Genomic DNA, 15,219 nt, shown 5'->3' with positions numbered 1-15,219 from the left:
TCTTAGAAGCATTCACAAGCCACGGGCTGACAACAGAGATCAGCTTTCACCAAACCTCTGCCTGCCTGCCTACCTGAGGGGATTTGATCACACTCCCTCCCTGTGCACAACCAACTTTGTTTGTTTATTTACTTATTTATGTTTGAAGTCTTCAGCATTGTAAGTACCTTCCCCAGCCATTCAGGAGCCCAGCACTTTGGACTTGAGCCACTTGGCTTTCTGGATAGAAAAACCTCGGCTGATCACCTCTTTTCTTCTGGTTTGTTTGCTCTTAACATCCTAATCGTGCCCGTGTCTTCGACCACTTTTCTAGCAGCTCCCCCGCCCCTACCTCCTCGCAGGCAGAAAGTGTCCAACTGGCAACCCTCCAACCCTAAAGGCGGCAAAAACGCCCTGAGTGCTGCCACCAATTTTTCAAAAGTAGATGAAGGACACCCAGACAGGGGCAGCTGTGACAACCAGGCCCAGGCACCGCCGCCTGCGCGCCTGCGGTGCGGCTCGGATCCCGGGCCCAGCCTCCCGGGCTCAGCCGGCGGAGGCCGCCGACCGCGGCGAACTCGGGTCCCCCGGGCGCCGTCCGGCTGCGGCAGGGGGTGTGGCCGCGCCGGCCGCGGCCCGCGGGGGGCGCAGGGGGTGTCGGGGCTGCGTGTTTGTTGGGGTGGAGGTGGCTCCTTCACCCGAGAGTTGCGAGGGGAAGGGGGCTCCCCGGGCGGTGTCCGGCCGCGGGGCCAGCGCGCAGGCAGCCAGCCGGGGCGCTGGGGGGTCTCCGGGGCGGGGCGCCTGGGGTCCGCGCGTCCCGGGACCTTCGCGGGGGTCCAGGCCGAGCGCGGCGGCCGCGGGGCGCACTCACCGATGCACAGCTGGATGGCGTAGGCGTAGTAGGACCAGCCGAGCAGGAGGCTGATGAACACCACCGGGATCCAGTACAGCACCCGCCGGCACCGCCGCCTGACGCTGCCCGGGCCCGAGGGCGCCATCTTCCAGCAGCATCCACCTGCCCGGCTCCGCGGCCGCCGCCCGCGGGCCTGGCTCCGGGCCGGGCTGGCCGCGCCCGGCGTCCCCGGCGGGACCGGCCCGGCGGCGGCGGCGGCGGCCCCGGCCGGCTGCGCTGCGGCCACTGCGGCCGCCGTGGCGCTAACTCCCCATCCCGCAGCCCCGAGCCGGCGCCGCGGACTCCCGGGTCCTGAGCCCGGCGGAGCGCTGGCTGCGCGAGGAGGGCGGGCGGCGGCGGGCGGCGGCGGGAGGCGGCTGGAGCCCGCGCCCCGCCCCTCTCGCCCGCCGCCTCCCCCGCGCGGCCGCCGCGGAGCCCGCGCCCCGCTCTCGGGGCGCTCGGGGTGCCCACCGCGCTGCGCACCTCCGCTGGGACTCGGGACTCGGGACCCGGGGAGCGCTGGAGGCGGGCCCGCGGGGCAGGTGGGAGGCGTGTCGGGAGGCGGCCCCCGCACCTCGGGCGGCGGGCGAGCGCAGGTGCAGCGCAGACCCCCGGGAAAGCGCCGCTGGAAAGTCTCTGGGCGCCAAAGCCGAGGTCCTCGGGTTTGGAAAACTGTCGCTTCCACTTGTGGCTCTGGGAGAACAGGCGTGGGCAGCAAGGGCGGGGCTACCTCCGCGTCCCCCGAAACTGCGGGGCTTGGGCGAGAAGGCTGCTCCACTCGCGGGCGTTTCGGGGTGGGACTGCGCCACGAAGGGGGGTGCGGGGCCGTCCGGCCTGGGAGAGTCTGGGGACCAAGGAAGAAGCACTTTTGGTTGAGAATCCAGGGACCATCGTCGGAGTTAAAAAAACACAAATCATTTGCTCTGAGAGTGTGAACTCTTCAACGAAGTTATTTCGTGGTTGTAAGAGTTCCCAGCGCCCCCTTCCGAGGGTCGGGGGCTCCTCGGCGTCCCCTTCCCGGCCCGAATTTCCGCGGTGCTGAGCCCAGCGCAGAGCTGGCGCTCAAGTGCTTGTTGGGAATCCTGGAAGGGACCCTGAAGGGACACTGGAATTAGACCAAAGCCCAGGGTTTTGGGTGGGTGAAACGGGAAAAATACAAATGCTCCTGAAGTTTTCTTTTCTTTTTTCCTTCATGTGATTATGGATGCACCTGATTCCGCACGAAACGTCCCAGTGAACGCAGTGTGTCTGAATTATTTACATATTTACTATGCATAGTGGGCACAGTGTTACTTAACATTAATGGATATGAATATATTTACAACACACAGCCACCATAGTGAATGCAATTACCCCATTCATATGGGGGATGAAAAAATAAGGTAGAATTTAAGAAATACTGTTTTGCATCAATTTAGTGGAAGAAATCTAAGCTCTTCTGTGTTTGCGATTATCTTTTCCGTGACTGGATTAAATAGCAAGCTAATCTCTCCCGAAATAGCTACTGTATTACACACACATCCCAAATCTCTGCGCTTCTGTTTAAAAAGTGCATGGAAAACGCCAGTCAAGTTTCTGTGGAACTTGAAGTAATCGGGATGAGAAAGTTTGTGTCTCAATGAATCGCTTCATTTTGTTGTAGTACCTTCTACCCGATACCGGATGCCCTTCGGTGTACATGAGTGTAAACAGATACCTTCCTTTGGATGAGATAATTTTATATTCCCAATCAGGAAAGACTAAAACCAAGAAATAGAAGTCCCTGCCAGGACTGAAATACCCTCGCAGGGACGAGCAAATCTGTGGTTGAAGGCCACTCGAGACTATTATGGGATGGAAAGGAAGGGCTCCCGTTGCCCGGAGTGGAAGAAGCGCAAGCTGCGCCTCTCTAGGTGGTGGATGATGCCGGGCCCCCCCCCCCCCCCCACCCCGCCCCCGTGCCTTTCTCCTTCCTCCTGGCCTGACCTCATGGCCTGACCCGGTCTTGAGGTCAGGAAGCAGTGACATTCTCCACGGTGTTCACATTCTTTACCCTTTGGGGAGAATGTACAGGTGTAACATTTTTGCAGGGGGCTACATGTTTTTTATTAGGTATGTAAAATGTTATTGAATTGTTCATGCGTATTATAAATATTTGTGGAATAATTGCAACCAATTTTTAACCATTTTAAGAGTGCTGGTGTTACTGAGTTCTCCAAGGGTATCTCTCTTATTTTTTTTTAAAGTTGAACTCAGGAAGAATTGTCCCAAAAGCCACGCAATGACAGGGTTTTTCTCTGCATGGTCACTGATTAGACAGACAGACACGGTGTGGGTATACACATGTTAGCTTTTTGGTGAGTAGCCAATCTCTAAATACTAGACTTTGATGAGAGTGGAAAAGTAACTTTAATTTGTAGGAATGGAGAGCCATTGACTTTTTGAAATTATTACTTAGGGCTGTGTATCAACAGGAAAGCAATTTGGAAGTCATAGACAATTACAAAGCAACTTCACTCGAGACTCAGAGAGAAGTACAGGTTCACGCACCAAGTTCTGAGGTTCAGAAATCACAACAAATTGTGACTTTTGTGTAATAATTTTGGTGGAACTGCTGCAACCATTTATGGAAAAGAGAGTCAGCCACAGACATGGAAGGAGAGGGCAGCACTAAGCAGAGAAGGGGGGTGGCCCGGTGGGTGGGAGGGTGAAGGGAGCATCAGAGAAGAGGAGAGAGCCCCCCTTACCTGGCCCTAAGAACCACAATTCCATCCTTACAGGCCTCTGCCTGGATGCTCCACCCACTCAGTAAATTATCAAAGTCGTTCACCTCTGAAAATTTAAAAAACCCTGTTATCCATCCCAGCTCCCATGAAGGAAACTCCATCCTTCTCTCCCTCCAGCCAAGCTGGACTTTGAACCAGCCCCCTCCCCCTCCCCCAGGCACTGCAGTCCCCCAACCTCACATGTATCTTGTCATCAAGATGAATACTCCCAGTATCCCTTTGACTTCCAGATCCAGGTTAGTTTTTCACTTACTCCCTTTCAGGGTTTGAATCGAGAACAGCAGGTGAACCAAGCCCAAGAGGCCAGCCTATCTGCAGGGAGCACAGACCTCCTTCGGTCCTGCTGCCTGCACCAACCTCATCTCCTCGTTGCAGCCAGACCACCTGCCACACACTTTCTTAGGTCACTCGTTCCATAGTTACTCACTTCCTTTTGAACCTGCTCTTAGGGGGGAAAAAAAGAAAAAGTGTTCTTAAAGGGAAGCATTGCATCCTTGACTACAAGGTCAGTTTTATTCGTCTCAGATGTGTGGTAAATTGTGTTGATTTTGCTCTCAGGGTATGTATGGCACTTGACAAAAGCTGCCTTCTGAAGTGTACGAGGATTGGAAGGGATGAAGCTGAGGGCTGGGTCTGCTTTTCCACTTACAGCGTTCCCATTCTTACTGGCGTGGTCTGTGAAAACACGGAGAGGTCTTCTTTCACTGTTTTCTTAAAGCGCTCCCTCCTTTGCGGGGTAGGGAATCCCTTTGGAAGTCAGCAGCCCATGTCAGGGACTCCACCACTAACTGCACTTGCGCAATAGTGGCGACCAAGGTAGTCTCCGTGGGAGAATACTCACATGCCCAAGCCACGTATTTCCAGACACAGGTAAAATAAAAGCAGTCTTAGAAGAGGGAACTTGGTCTAGGGAACGTGGGGACAACGTAGCAGTAAGATACTCCTCACCCCTTCGAGATTTCTGGTTTTCCATTAACCTAGGGGGGAATAGAGTACAGTGCAGAGGCCTAAGGAATGTAGGGTTCATTTGGCTGAAAACATTGGGGAAATGGCTAAAATGGGAAAAGCCGTCTCTGACAAACCTTCCGGCCACTAGGTGGCAGGTGCGCACCAGTCAGTCCAGCTCTCCTGCCGGGTTTTCAAAGAGATTTCAACAGCATCAGCTGTTTGCTTAACCAAGCCAATTAGAAATTATGATTTATAACTTTGTGACGAATGCTATATAATTATAACTAATTATAATTATAATTGTATAATGTTATGTTATAATTCAAGAGCTAATGATTAATAAAGCCATATTCAGAAAGTTGAAAAGAATTAAGAGAACATTTTTCCAGTTAGCAAATGGCTCTGATTCTGCTCCCACTTCTTTACAGTTTGTATTAGAGTTAATCTCTTTAGAGACAGAACTGAAATTTTTCCTTTAAATGAATGCTTTTGCCTACACTACCTTCTTCCCCTGTGCCAACGTGGGGAGAAGGAAGGGTCTGCAGAACCCACAAGGTGAGCAGATAGTCCCCCTGCATGACCGGCATATTTTTTCAGGGGTGGCACAACAGCACGTGGGTTCGGCTAGGTTATTAGAAGTGGCCGTTGTGGAATGAGAGGTCAGCGGAGAGCAGAGAGTGGCCAAGGGCAGTGCAGTCCTGCAGTGAGGTGGCAAGCGTCCAGTGTTGTCAAGGCCAGCGCTGGCATCCTGGGCGGACTGTTCTTGATGCCAGGTCTTGGCTGAGCATCAGACTTATCCGTGTCAGGTCAGGCTTGCGTCTGCAGACTTCCTGTCGGTTCTGGGGGTGCTTATATACTTGCAAAAACATTTTTGTCTTTGTGTGTAAGTCAACTAGCATCGATTGTGTGCAGCAGCCAAGCACATTGACTGGGACACAGTTTTAATTTCATTCTGTGTCCCGTTTCTTAAAGAATCAGTGTCAGCTCCCAGAGATGGAGGCACTAGGAGAAATAGGATACAGGAAATGGTGGTGGAGCAGCCATGTTCTCTAGACCTGCAGAGAGCAATAAGTAGCTGCTAGCCACATGAGGCTATTCAAATTTAATCAAAATTAATGAAAAGAAAGTAAAATTAAAAATTCAGTTTCCTGCTCTGGCTGGTGTGGCTGAGTGGACTGAGCATCAGCCTATGAACCAAAGGGTTTCTGGTTGATTCCCAGTCAGAGCACATGCCTGGGTTGTGGGCCAGATCCCCAGCAGGGGGCGCTCAAGAGGCAACCACGCATTGATGCTTCCTTTTCTTTCTCCCTCTCTTCCCCTCTAAACATAAATTAAAAAATCTTTTTAAAAAATTCAATTTCCTTAGTTGCAGTAGCCACATTTCAAATGCTCATAGACACAGGTGGCTGGTAGTGGCTGTGTGGGAACACGCCATCACCACAAAAAGTTCCAGTGGACCAGACCGACTGGGCATTTGATCTTGTCCACATATTCATGAGGCATGCTTTATATTTATAAATGGCAGAAACCAAAAAAATCTCCTTTCTTAATTATATCTCTCCTGTTTTGCAGAGACAAAAAATGAGAGGTGATAGGAAGAGGAAGACACGTTTAGGTTTATAGTGTTAGGTGCTTCCTCCCTTTGAAGACATGAGTCTGAGGAGGAGCCAGCTGGGTGAAAGCAGGAGGATGGAAGTAACATCGTAGATTCTTCAACCTGAAGTTTGTGTGCAAATGATTGCTTTCAAAGGATATGCAAGGAGGAGCTTAGCAGACCACTGGACTCAAACTGCTACACATGAAGCCAAGACTTAGATGTAGCTGTTCAGCCAACAGTGCTTGAAGGTAAAGCATTATTCCTGGAAAAAGCCTTGAAACGCAGAATTGTGTGTATTCATCCGGTGGCCATGAGGACCCCTTTTGTTCTGTTGGTCAATCAAATAATCACTGGGGGGTACACGTAATTGATTATATTCAGCTCCGTCTCTCAAGCTGTAGGCTACTTAATCATGCTGGGTTTCCTGTATGGCATATGATGGGGGAGGGGTGTGGGATTAATGTGTCTTGCCCAGTGGTCTGTACACACCCACATTCTGGCTCAAGACACACACTCCTGAAAAAAATTAATGCTTAATATTAATAAGTATTTCCAAGTGTTGTCAAAGACTTCAACTGTCACTTGGAGCTCAAGGTCACACTTCAATTTGTATTATAAAAGGGAAAAGGACTAACCAGGGTTTTCTCGGTTCTTAAAAAAGAACAGGCAAAATGAAAAATAAATATTTAATGATGACATTTAACAAAAAGGGCATGTTGGCTTCAGATTTGTAGTAGAAAAAAGATTTTAACCATCAGGGATTCTTCCAACAGCTGGAATTAATTCAGGGTAAATTATATCTTCTACCTCCGAGTCTTGGAATCTATAATTATTTTCAAGTGATACCTGGATACTCCAGATTGTGAATCCCTCCTTTTCTTTTTCCTGCCGGTTGACAAAACCTATCTCCATTTACTCCTATTTCAGTCTCTCTGCTAACGGGTCACGCTACGAAATGCTTGCTAGGTTGGCGGTGGAATGTCAATAGCCTCTAGATCTGGACTGTGAGACAGTGGGAGTTGGTGTTTTCCTAGCACCGCGTACAGTGGTTGAGGGCTTGGAATCCACGTGTGGAGGTACCACCTTCGAGACAACCACGGTTAGGCTCAATCACATCACAGACACTTCCTTCTGAAACACAGTGGGATGTGGGATTATCTCACCACAATGTTCACTCAGAATGAAAAAGAGTGCATTTATGTCAAACGATAGAATAAAACATGCTCGTTTGGAAGAGCATTACACCGACTTCCAGAGACACTGAACACAAGATTAAGGTTTTACCCCATTTGCATGGTGAGACCATGGCCATATTTCAGGCTAGATATTTAGAAATATAACTGAAGTACCAGCATCAGAGAGCTGGGTTTTCTTCTGGGGGTGAATTCGGTTGCAACTGAAATACCTGGGTATGAATTCCAGTTCTCCCACTTACTAGCTCTCTGACCTGCAGCAAGTTACTTAAATTCTCTGGCATGTCTTGAGATGTTTCTTGTTTCCTCAACAAATAAATTGGGAAAGCAACATATGAAAGTCCCTTAATAAATCCATTTGCTCACTCATCTACAAATTTTGATGACTTCCCATGTTGGAGGTATTATGATAGGTGATAGGTACATGGTGAGCAGAAAACCCTAATCAAACCAGACAGGAGCACGCCTCAGTGAAGTTCACCCTCCAGCTAAAAACAAAACATCCACTTTTACATCTTTTACTTGAATGGGGATCGCTTTGTTAGGAGGCTCACTGCTGTGGATGTCACAAACACCCAGCTGGTGTGTGTACTGTTAATACTCACATAAAACAAGGTGTGAGATATGTACACTCAGATGCCAGAACCAGTTTGAATTGCTGTGATCTGAAATGTAGGCCGTCTGTTTGTGTCTAAAAGTGAAAATGTCCCTCACTAAGATGATATCTGCACATTTATATGAACAGTTTGGTGTCGAAATGTGTATTCTTCAAACATCGCTGATGTTGATTTTTAGTGTAAAGGTGCATATGCATTATACGCAAGACCTTTGGAATCTTCTCACCAAAGCACAGCATCCCCCAGCATTTTAAAAAATCCTTCATGCTAGAAATTTGCCCTTCGAAATCCATCCTCTGCCCTCCTTTGTGTTATGCAAGGCTCCCCTTTTAAGATCTATTGCAAGGGACTCCCTTGTGCTCTGGAATCCGGTTGGTCAGTGACTGGGAGGTGGGAGGCGGGCGGTGGTCTGGAGGGCCAGGGGATACCATGGGTGTGTTTGCTTCACCTCCCCGAGCCGCACGTAGACCCCCCGCTTCTGTGGGCTCCCGCTACTTTCTCCTCCAGCCTCCTCAACCCGGGGCTGAGTGAGCACCTACCTCCCTAGGGGACTCAGCCGTACACTGGTGACTTCCTCTGATGAAATTCTTCTCAAGTACCACTTCTGGATGTGTCATAGCTTCCCTGCCTCTTCCGTCACTAATATCATCCCTAACAAGCCTATCTGTAAATCTGAGCACAGTCTATTTTTTGCTCCATAGGAAAAAAATGACATAAATGCATGCTGAATCCCTATTTTGAAAGTCAGTGTTATCTTTAATTACTTCTTTTCAAATAAAAAATCATAACAGAATTATACATCACAGAACAATACATAACAGAAATTTTGGAAATGGAGAAAGACAAAAACCGCGCATGATTTCACAAATTAGCACACCCATTGTTATTCCAGTGTGTTCCCATCTGGACTGTGTGTTTTTTTTTGCGCATATTTTTTCAATGTACAATTTTGTGTTCTCTCATAAATATTTCATCACAAATGTTTCTCATGTTACTCTACCAGTTCAGAATAATTTTAAATATTGCACAATATTGTATTCCATAGAAGTACTACTGTTCATTAAACTGTTACTCTATCGCCGGATATTTAGGTGTTTTTTTCTAATTTGTTCACTGATACCTCATACCACAAATAGCTTAGCTCATAGCATTTCCTCATATCTTATTTTGTTTAGATCAGTTCCCAGAAATAAAATTAAACCAAAGAATCAAAGTTTGAAAAAAATATTCAAAAGTACTGATTGTAAATACGCCCATGAATTCCTTCCTATGGCTCCTTGCAAAAAGTGGAGGCTCATTTTCCTCCCCTTGAGCACGGACTGAGCTCAGTGGCTGGCTCCTAATGAGTAGGATGAAGCGGAACTGGTAATGGACAGCCTAGCTAAGCTGTCCCTGAATTCTGGAGTCTCAGAAATTATCTGAGATAATAAATGTTTTCTCTGGCCACTGCATTTTGGGCCCCTTTGTTTTGCAATAGATAACTAATATAGCAGCAAAGGAAACATGGTATTGTAGCATTTTTATAAATAAGTTTAAATATGAGGCACTTAGTGATCCCAATTCCAGGTGTTTGTGGCCAATTGTTGCTATTTAAGGTACAAGAAAGAGCCAGTGAGAGACACAGGGAGAACGCAGAGGGAGAGAAGAGAGAAAATAAGAGAGGAAACACAAGAAGGAATCAAAGAGAAAAGTTAGCAAGAGAGGGACAAGGGAAAGGTGCCCATGTGTCCTAGCTCACCCTGGATGGGCCCAGTTTGTGGTGTCATCCTCATGTGATTCCACATAGAGTTTCCATTCACTTTCAAGTGTCCTGGTTCGGAGGATAAGTTACATGACCCTGAACGTAGGCCAGTATCTCAGTGTTCCTTCCACCCAGTTTTCTGTCTTAATATTCTACCTCTTCCTTCATGCCTGGTTGGCCATGACCTCTGTTCCGTCTGCTCAGAAGCCCACACTGCCACCTCACCGCAGCCTGTCCCTCGCCCTCCTCCAGGAGGGAGGTGAGCCAGCCTCCTTCCACCTCCTAGCGTCCTTGCCTCGCAGTGAGCAATGGGTCGTAGCTTCTAAGAGACTGGCTCAGAAGTTAGGCTAACCTGGATCTCAGCCTCGGTTTTATACTTATCAGCTCTTTGACTTCAGGGGCATTACGAAACTTCTTTTAAGGTGGAAACTGGGAAATACAATGTTATCTGCTATCTCATAGGACTGTTGAGGATATTGATGAGATTATGTACAGAGAGTCCCTGATGTACGATGATTCAACTTATGATTTTTTGACTTTACGATGGCATGAAAGTGACACACGATCAATAGGAACTGTACTTAAAATGCTGAACATGGATCTTCTCCTGGGCTATCCAAACCACAGCTCCAAGCCAGCTGTGCGACCACGAGGGTTAACAGCTGGTACTTGCTGTGTGCTGTGTCACCAGCATCCTCCAAATACTGTGTTCTGAGCACATTTAAGGTAGCCTAGGCTAAGCTGTGATATTTGGTAGGTTAGGCGTATTAAATGCATTTTCAACTTACCGATAATTTCCGTTTACAGTAGGCTTATCGATTTGTGATCCCATTAAGGAGCATCTTTAAAATGCTTAGCCTAGTGCCCAGCATGTATGGAAAAGCTATGCATATGTAGCATAGAGATATATGTATGCTGTACTAAGCATTCTACATGCATAACACACAGGATGAATATATGTTCATCACTATCAGCATTGGCCATCACAGGAAGCAAATGCACTTCATTGAGGCTGAAGTATTTTAGCTGTTGGGACATGTATTTTACTAGCAAGCTCCCTAGTATGACTAATAGTATTTATTCATTTTAGTATTTGACGGCAGAGACATACTTCAGGAAATGTGCAGAGGATAAAGTACAGGTCGGGCAAAGATTACGTGTGCTCTTCAGACTTCATATGCCTTCCTTTGTCCACTCACTTATTTATTCATATTCATTCACCGCATCCCAGGCGCAATGCTTTCCAACAAGAATACAGCTTTATTCCCACTTCTTAAAGGAAAATATCACACTTAAAAAAATTTAAAAAGGTGTTGTGTGGGAATATGAGTGACTACGGATCTGAAGTCTAATTAAAATATGTTTGTCAAGATGACTGGATTTTATTTTAAATTAGCTTTGAGCAATAGAGCAATTTTATGCTGTAAAAGGCAATGTATTTTAGTTTTTAACTTAATGGTTTTTTTTTAAAAACTAAGAGTGGGAAAATGCAAATTATGTGAATATATAATTTGGAATCCTTGAAATATCAGCATCAGCAGAAGGAGCTGACAGAAAGGTGGATTTTTTTTTTTTTTGCCACAGGCATTTCTGTTCTCTGTTTTTAGGAACAAGGCAAACTAGTAGACAGAAATAGTTCTAGGTCCACGGACTATATCACATGCACAGCATAAAATATTCAGTAGAGTTAAGTAGGTGCCTGAGAATTCCACAGACAATGATGGTGACATTTAAAATAGGAAATGTGCACAGGGCAGGTTTAAGTATTTGGTAATATTTACCAAAAGAAATTTTTGAAAAAATATTTTTTTGTTTCCCTATTTTTATTCCACTTTAATGATACCATTTCATAGTTTTCAATAGCCCAAGAATGAATTTAACTTTGTCTCAATCGTCAAGGTCAAGTTGATGAACACGATGACAGATAAGCTGATTCTAAATAAATAGGGATATTATTTAGGAATAATAATAACTAACATTTATTATTTGCTAAACTCAGTGTTTTGCGGGCAATTTATCATTTAATTCTCATAACTGCCCTAAGACCCAGCTGCTGCCCTTACTTCCTCCTATACAGGAAGAAGCTGAGGCCCGGAAGATGGAAGAACCTTGCTTAACTGCAGTGGCAAAGAGAGACGGAGCCCAGGTTCGAGCCCAGGAAGTCTGCCTTGACAGCCCGTGCTTACCCGTGCTGTTCTGAACGGATGGACCGAATAGGTTTCACCTGTTTATGCATATTTTCCAATGTGTCCTTTTTTGAAATCATTATGTGTTCTTGGATTCTGCATTTTTGTCTTTGCCCATTTTCTCAAATCCACCCAAGGATCATTTAACTTTATAATTATGCAAGTCCTCACCTGTCTGAAGGATACACTGACTCATTCAATTAGTCGAAAGGTAGAAGCCAAATTGATTTTTTAAGAAATACCATAGATATCTAATTGAAAAATTTCACAAATCACCTTAATGAGAAACTGGTATCAGGATCTCAAGTACAGAGACCCTCAGACGACTGCTTTCTCAAAAGCGCTCATCAACCACGTGGTCATCCTGAAGGAAAATGCCTGTAGCGAGACCTCAGAAGAGGCAGTAACCACTAAGGCCCAGCGTGTGCCAAGCCGCTCTTGGAGAAGCGCTCCTCATTCTTCTGTGTTTGGAGACGATAACGTGTCTCTTCACTACTGCAGTGCGAGGTGACCCCCGTTCTTTCCAGCATTAGGTAAATTAAAGACAAAGCTGGCATCGTTGGTTGCTAGTTCTTGTATATTTTTTTTTTTCTTTGCAACTGTCATTTATCATTCCCTTCCCTAGTTTGTCCCAAGACGAGGCTCTCTCATCACAGCCATTTGCTGGTTGTCCTTGGCTGTGTCGTAACAGTACGTTCCGCGTCTTTCAGCCCCCCGACTTTACCTAAATAGCTTCTGCTTTCTGTAAAAAAAAATGTTATAGCATCTTACTATGTTCTTTATAAATTTGCTTTCTACTGAGGTTATAAGGTTAACTTTTATCTTTATTTTTTTAAGTACCAAACCCATTTGGTATTTGGTTAAGCTCCTTAATCGTATCGGTGAAACTTAAAAATGTAATTCATCGTAACGGCTCCCTAGACATCAAATGCTCCTCCTAGAGCCTAATGCAATTTTGTTTGTTGCAGGCAGCATACTTATCTCCTTAATATTCCTTTCTCTTAGCTTTCTAATACAAAACCCATTGTCTCCATTATAATTTGGAGAAAATCCACATCCACTTCCAAGTAACACGAACTATTGCTGTTTCCTTCACCTGGTTTTAACCATCCTACATCCCACCAAACCCGCAGACACCCTTGCACACTGGCTCCCATCACCATTTCCCGGGCAGGATTGGCCACAGAGTTTTTGGAACTTAGTACAGAAGGAAAACACAGGCCTCTTTGTTAAAAAAAAAAAAAAAAAATAGGAAAAATGTTAAGATATTAAAATATAAAGCTTTTTTCTTACTTCCGTGGTTCTCTCAACCTGTCATGATTTTTTAATTTGCTATTTGATGTCATTTAAAGTAAAAACTTAAAAATTTAAATTAGCACTTTACCATTCATTTTTATATTGTGCAATGTCAGTTTTACATACATGCAAACATCAGAGCATTTAACTCAAAAGTGGAATCAATTGAAATGACAAACTTCCTAAGTCTTGTACAGCTGCTGAGTGCTTCCAGCCGGTCAGAAGAGGCTCCGCAAGTCCGACTCCTGACGGTGGGGAGGAGGGAGAGATCTCACCCAGCACAAAGCACTCCGAGGTGTGCTGCTTTAAGCTGGGGGACCCTTTCAGAGTGGGTGTGGGCCCTCACCGGTGCGCTGGGCCCCATCTCGTGACTCAGGAGGCACGACTTAGGAGGCATGTGCTCAGGCCCGACAGCTGCCAGGCTCTCTCCCGTGCCTGCTGTCAGACAGATGAACCATCTCCGGGTGAACCCCGGGGAAGGCCAGTCAGACGTCTCTGCTCCCCAGAGGCCTGATGCCCCCACCCACAGTGGACAGGCAACTCCCAGGGGCATTGCAACCTCCTCACTAGAAAGCCCTAAGGACGGGGCTTAGAAGAGGCGTGCAGCTGGTTGGGGCCCGGGGCTGGCTGCCCGCTGGTGCGGTGTGCAGTGCCAGCCTAGGGCAGGAGGGCCTCCATGCTCCTCGGTCTCTGTGGTTCTGGACCTTTCCACATTCCTAGCCATAACTGCACCCAGGCCCTTCAAGGTGGGTGAAGAGAGGCGGCAGTCATTGGGCGTGAGTGGGGAGGGTGAGGCTGGGCAAAGGAGAGGGTGGCGGAGAACCCCTCCGAGGGAGTGGAGAACTGTGTGTGAGCAGAGGCACCAAGCGCAAGCTCCACTGAACCACTGACTTCAGTGACAGAACTTCATAGATAATATTATTAAGACTCCTAAGATGGTGACCGCTGAACATTAAACCACAAGCACATGGGCCTTCTGCCATCCAAACACTAACCAGGCCCGACAGCATGGGGCCCTTTTGATGTGCGGCTTTGCGCCACCGCCCTGGTCATGTGACCCTGAGGCCGGGCCCGTGCCCCCCGGGGATTTTAAGGAGTCAATATTTGACCCTCAAGGAGGTGAATGTAAACAAACAACACAGTTCTAAAATAAGATCATGAAAAAAATGACTTTTTATTGTCCCTTCCCATGATTCATACATAACAATTTAAAAATGCTTTATTTTCTTTAAGAAAATATGAGGAACATCTCACTCATGAATATAAAAAACCCTACAGGAAATACAATTTTCACTACTTAATTGTATTCAAGCCCTTGGATGATAATAATAATAATAATAATAATAATAATAATAATAGTTGAACTCTATATGCCAGACATTATGTGAGGCATTTACGTAAATTTATGTGAATTATCTCATCTAATCCCTGTAACATGGAAAAAATACAATTCTTAGTCCCAGTTTAGAGATGAGAAACCTGAGACAGAGAAGTCAACTTACCTAAGACCAGGAAATGAAAGACATGTGCTGTCATGATCAGTGTTCATTATAATAATGTAGAAGGATGTAATATTAAGAAGCCTGTAAGGAAGATATGTTACACCTGGAGGTCAGGTTGGAAAAATGTATCATCGTGTCACTGGAAGGTGAAAAGGCATCTGAGATGATTCAACGCCCATTCGTTCTTCCAGACTCTTCCAAGTCCAGGAAGTAAAGAATACTTTCTTAACAAGATAAAGTATTTGTCTTACATCAATAGCAAAATATCATGCTCAATTTGAAATGGAGATAATCCTATTAAAACAGGAAACCAGAAAATATTTGCTGTCACTGCTATCGTACATTGTTCTGGAAGCTATGACCAATGCAATAATAACACAGGAAGCAGAAATAAGAGCAATACCATAGTAATGGCAAGGACACATTTACTTTCATTTGCATATGATTGTCCACCAAAAACTAAAGAGAATCAATTGAAAAAATAACTGAACAACTTAGAGTTA

At 46.1% G+C, this 15,219-nt stretch overlaps 1 protein-coding gene across 2 annotated transcripts in view; it reads right to left on the bottom strand.

Annotated features, from left to right (window-relative positions):
• The window catches only part of ZDHHC2 (zinc finger DHHC-type palmitoyltransferase 2), a 54,815-nt gene extending 53,748 nt beyond the window's left edge, over nucleotides 1–1,067 (bottom strand). Inside the window, exon 1 of one of the 2 annotated variants that reach the window (XM_036011682.1) lies at nucleotides 851–1,067. In XM_036011682.1, the coding sequence (XP_035867575.1) occupies nucleotides 851–977 (127 nt within the window). In that variant the 5' untranslated portion in view covers nucleotides 978–1,067. The remainder of the gene's footprint in view (nucleotides 1–850) is intronic. The other variant, XM_028526604.2, reaches the window with a different exon arrangement.
• Between the last annotated feature and the right edge of the window lie 14,152 nt (nucleotides 1,068–15,219).

This window comes from Phyllostomus discolor, chromosome 11 (assembly GCF_004126475.2).
Source record: "Phyllostomus discolor isolate MPI-MPIP mPhyDis1 chromosome 11, mPhyDis1.pri.v3, whole genome shotgun sequence".
Taxonomy (NCBI): Eukaryota; Metazoa; Chordata; class Mammalia; order Chiroptera; family Phyllostomidae; genus Phyllostomus; species Phyllostomus discolor.
This window is presented reverse-complemented; position numbering and strand designations above follow the sequence as displayed.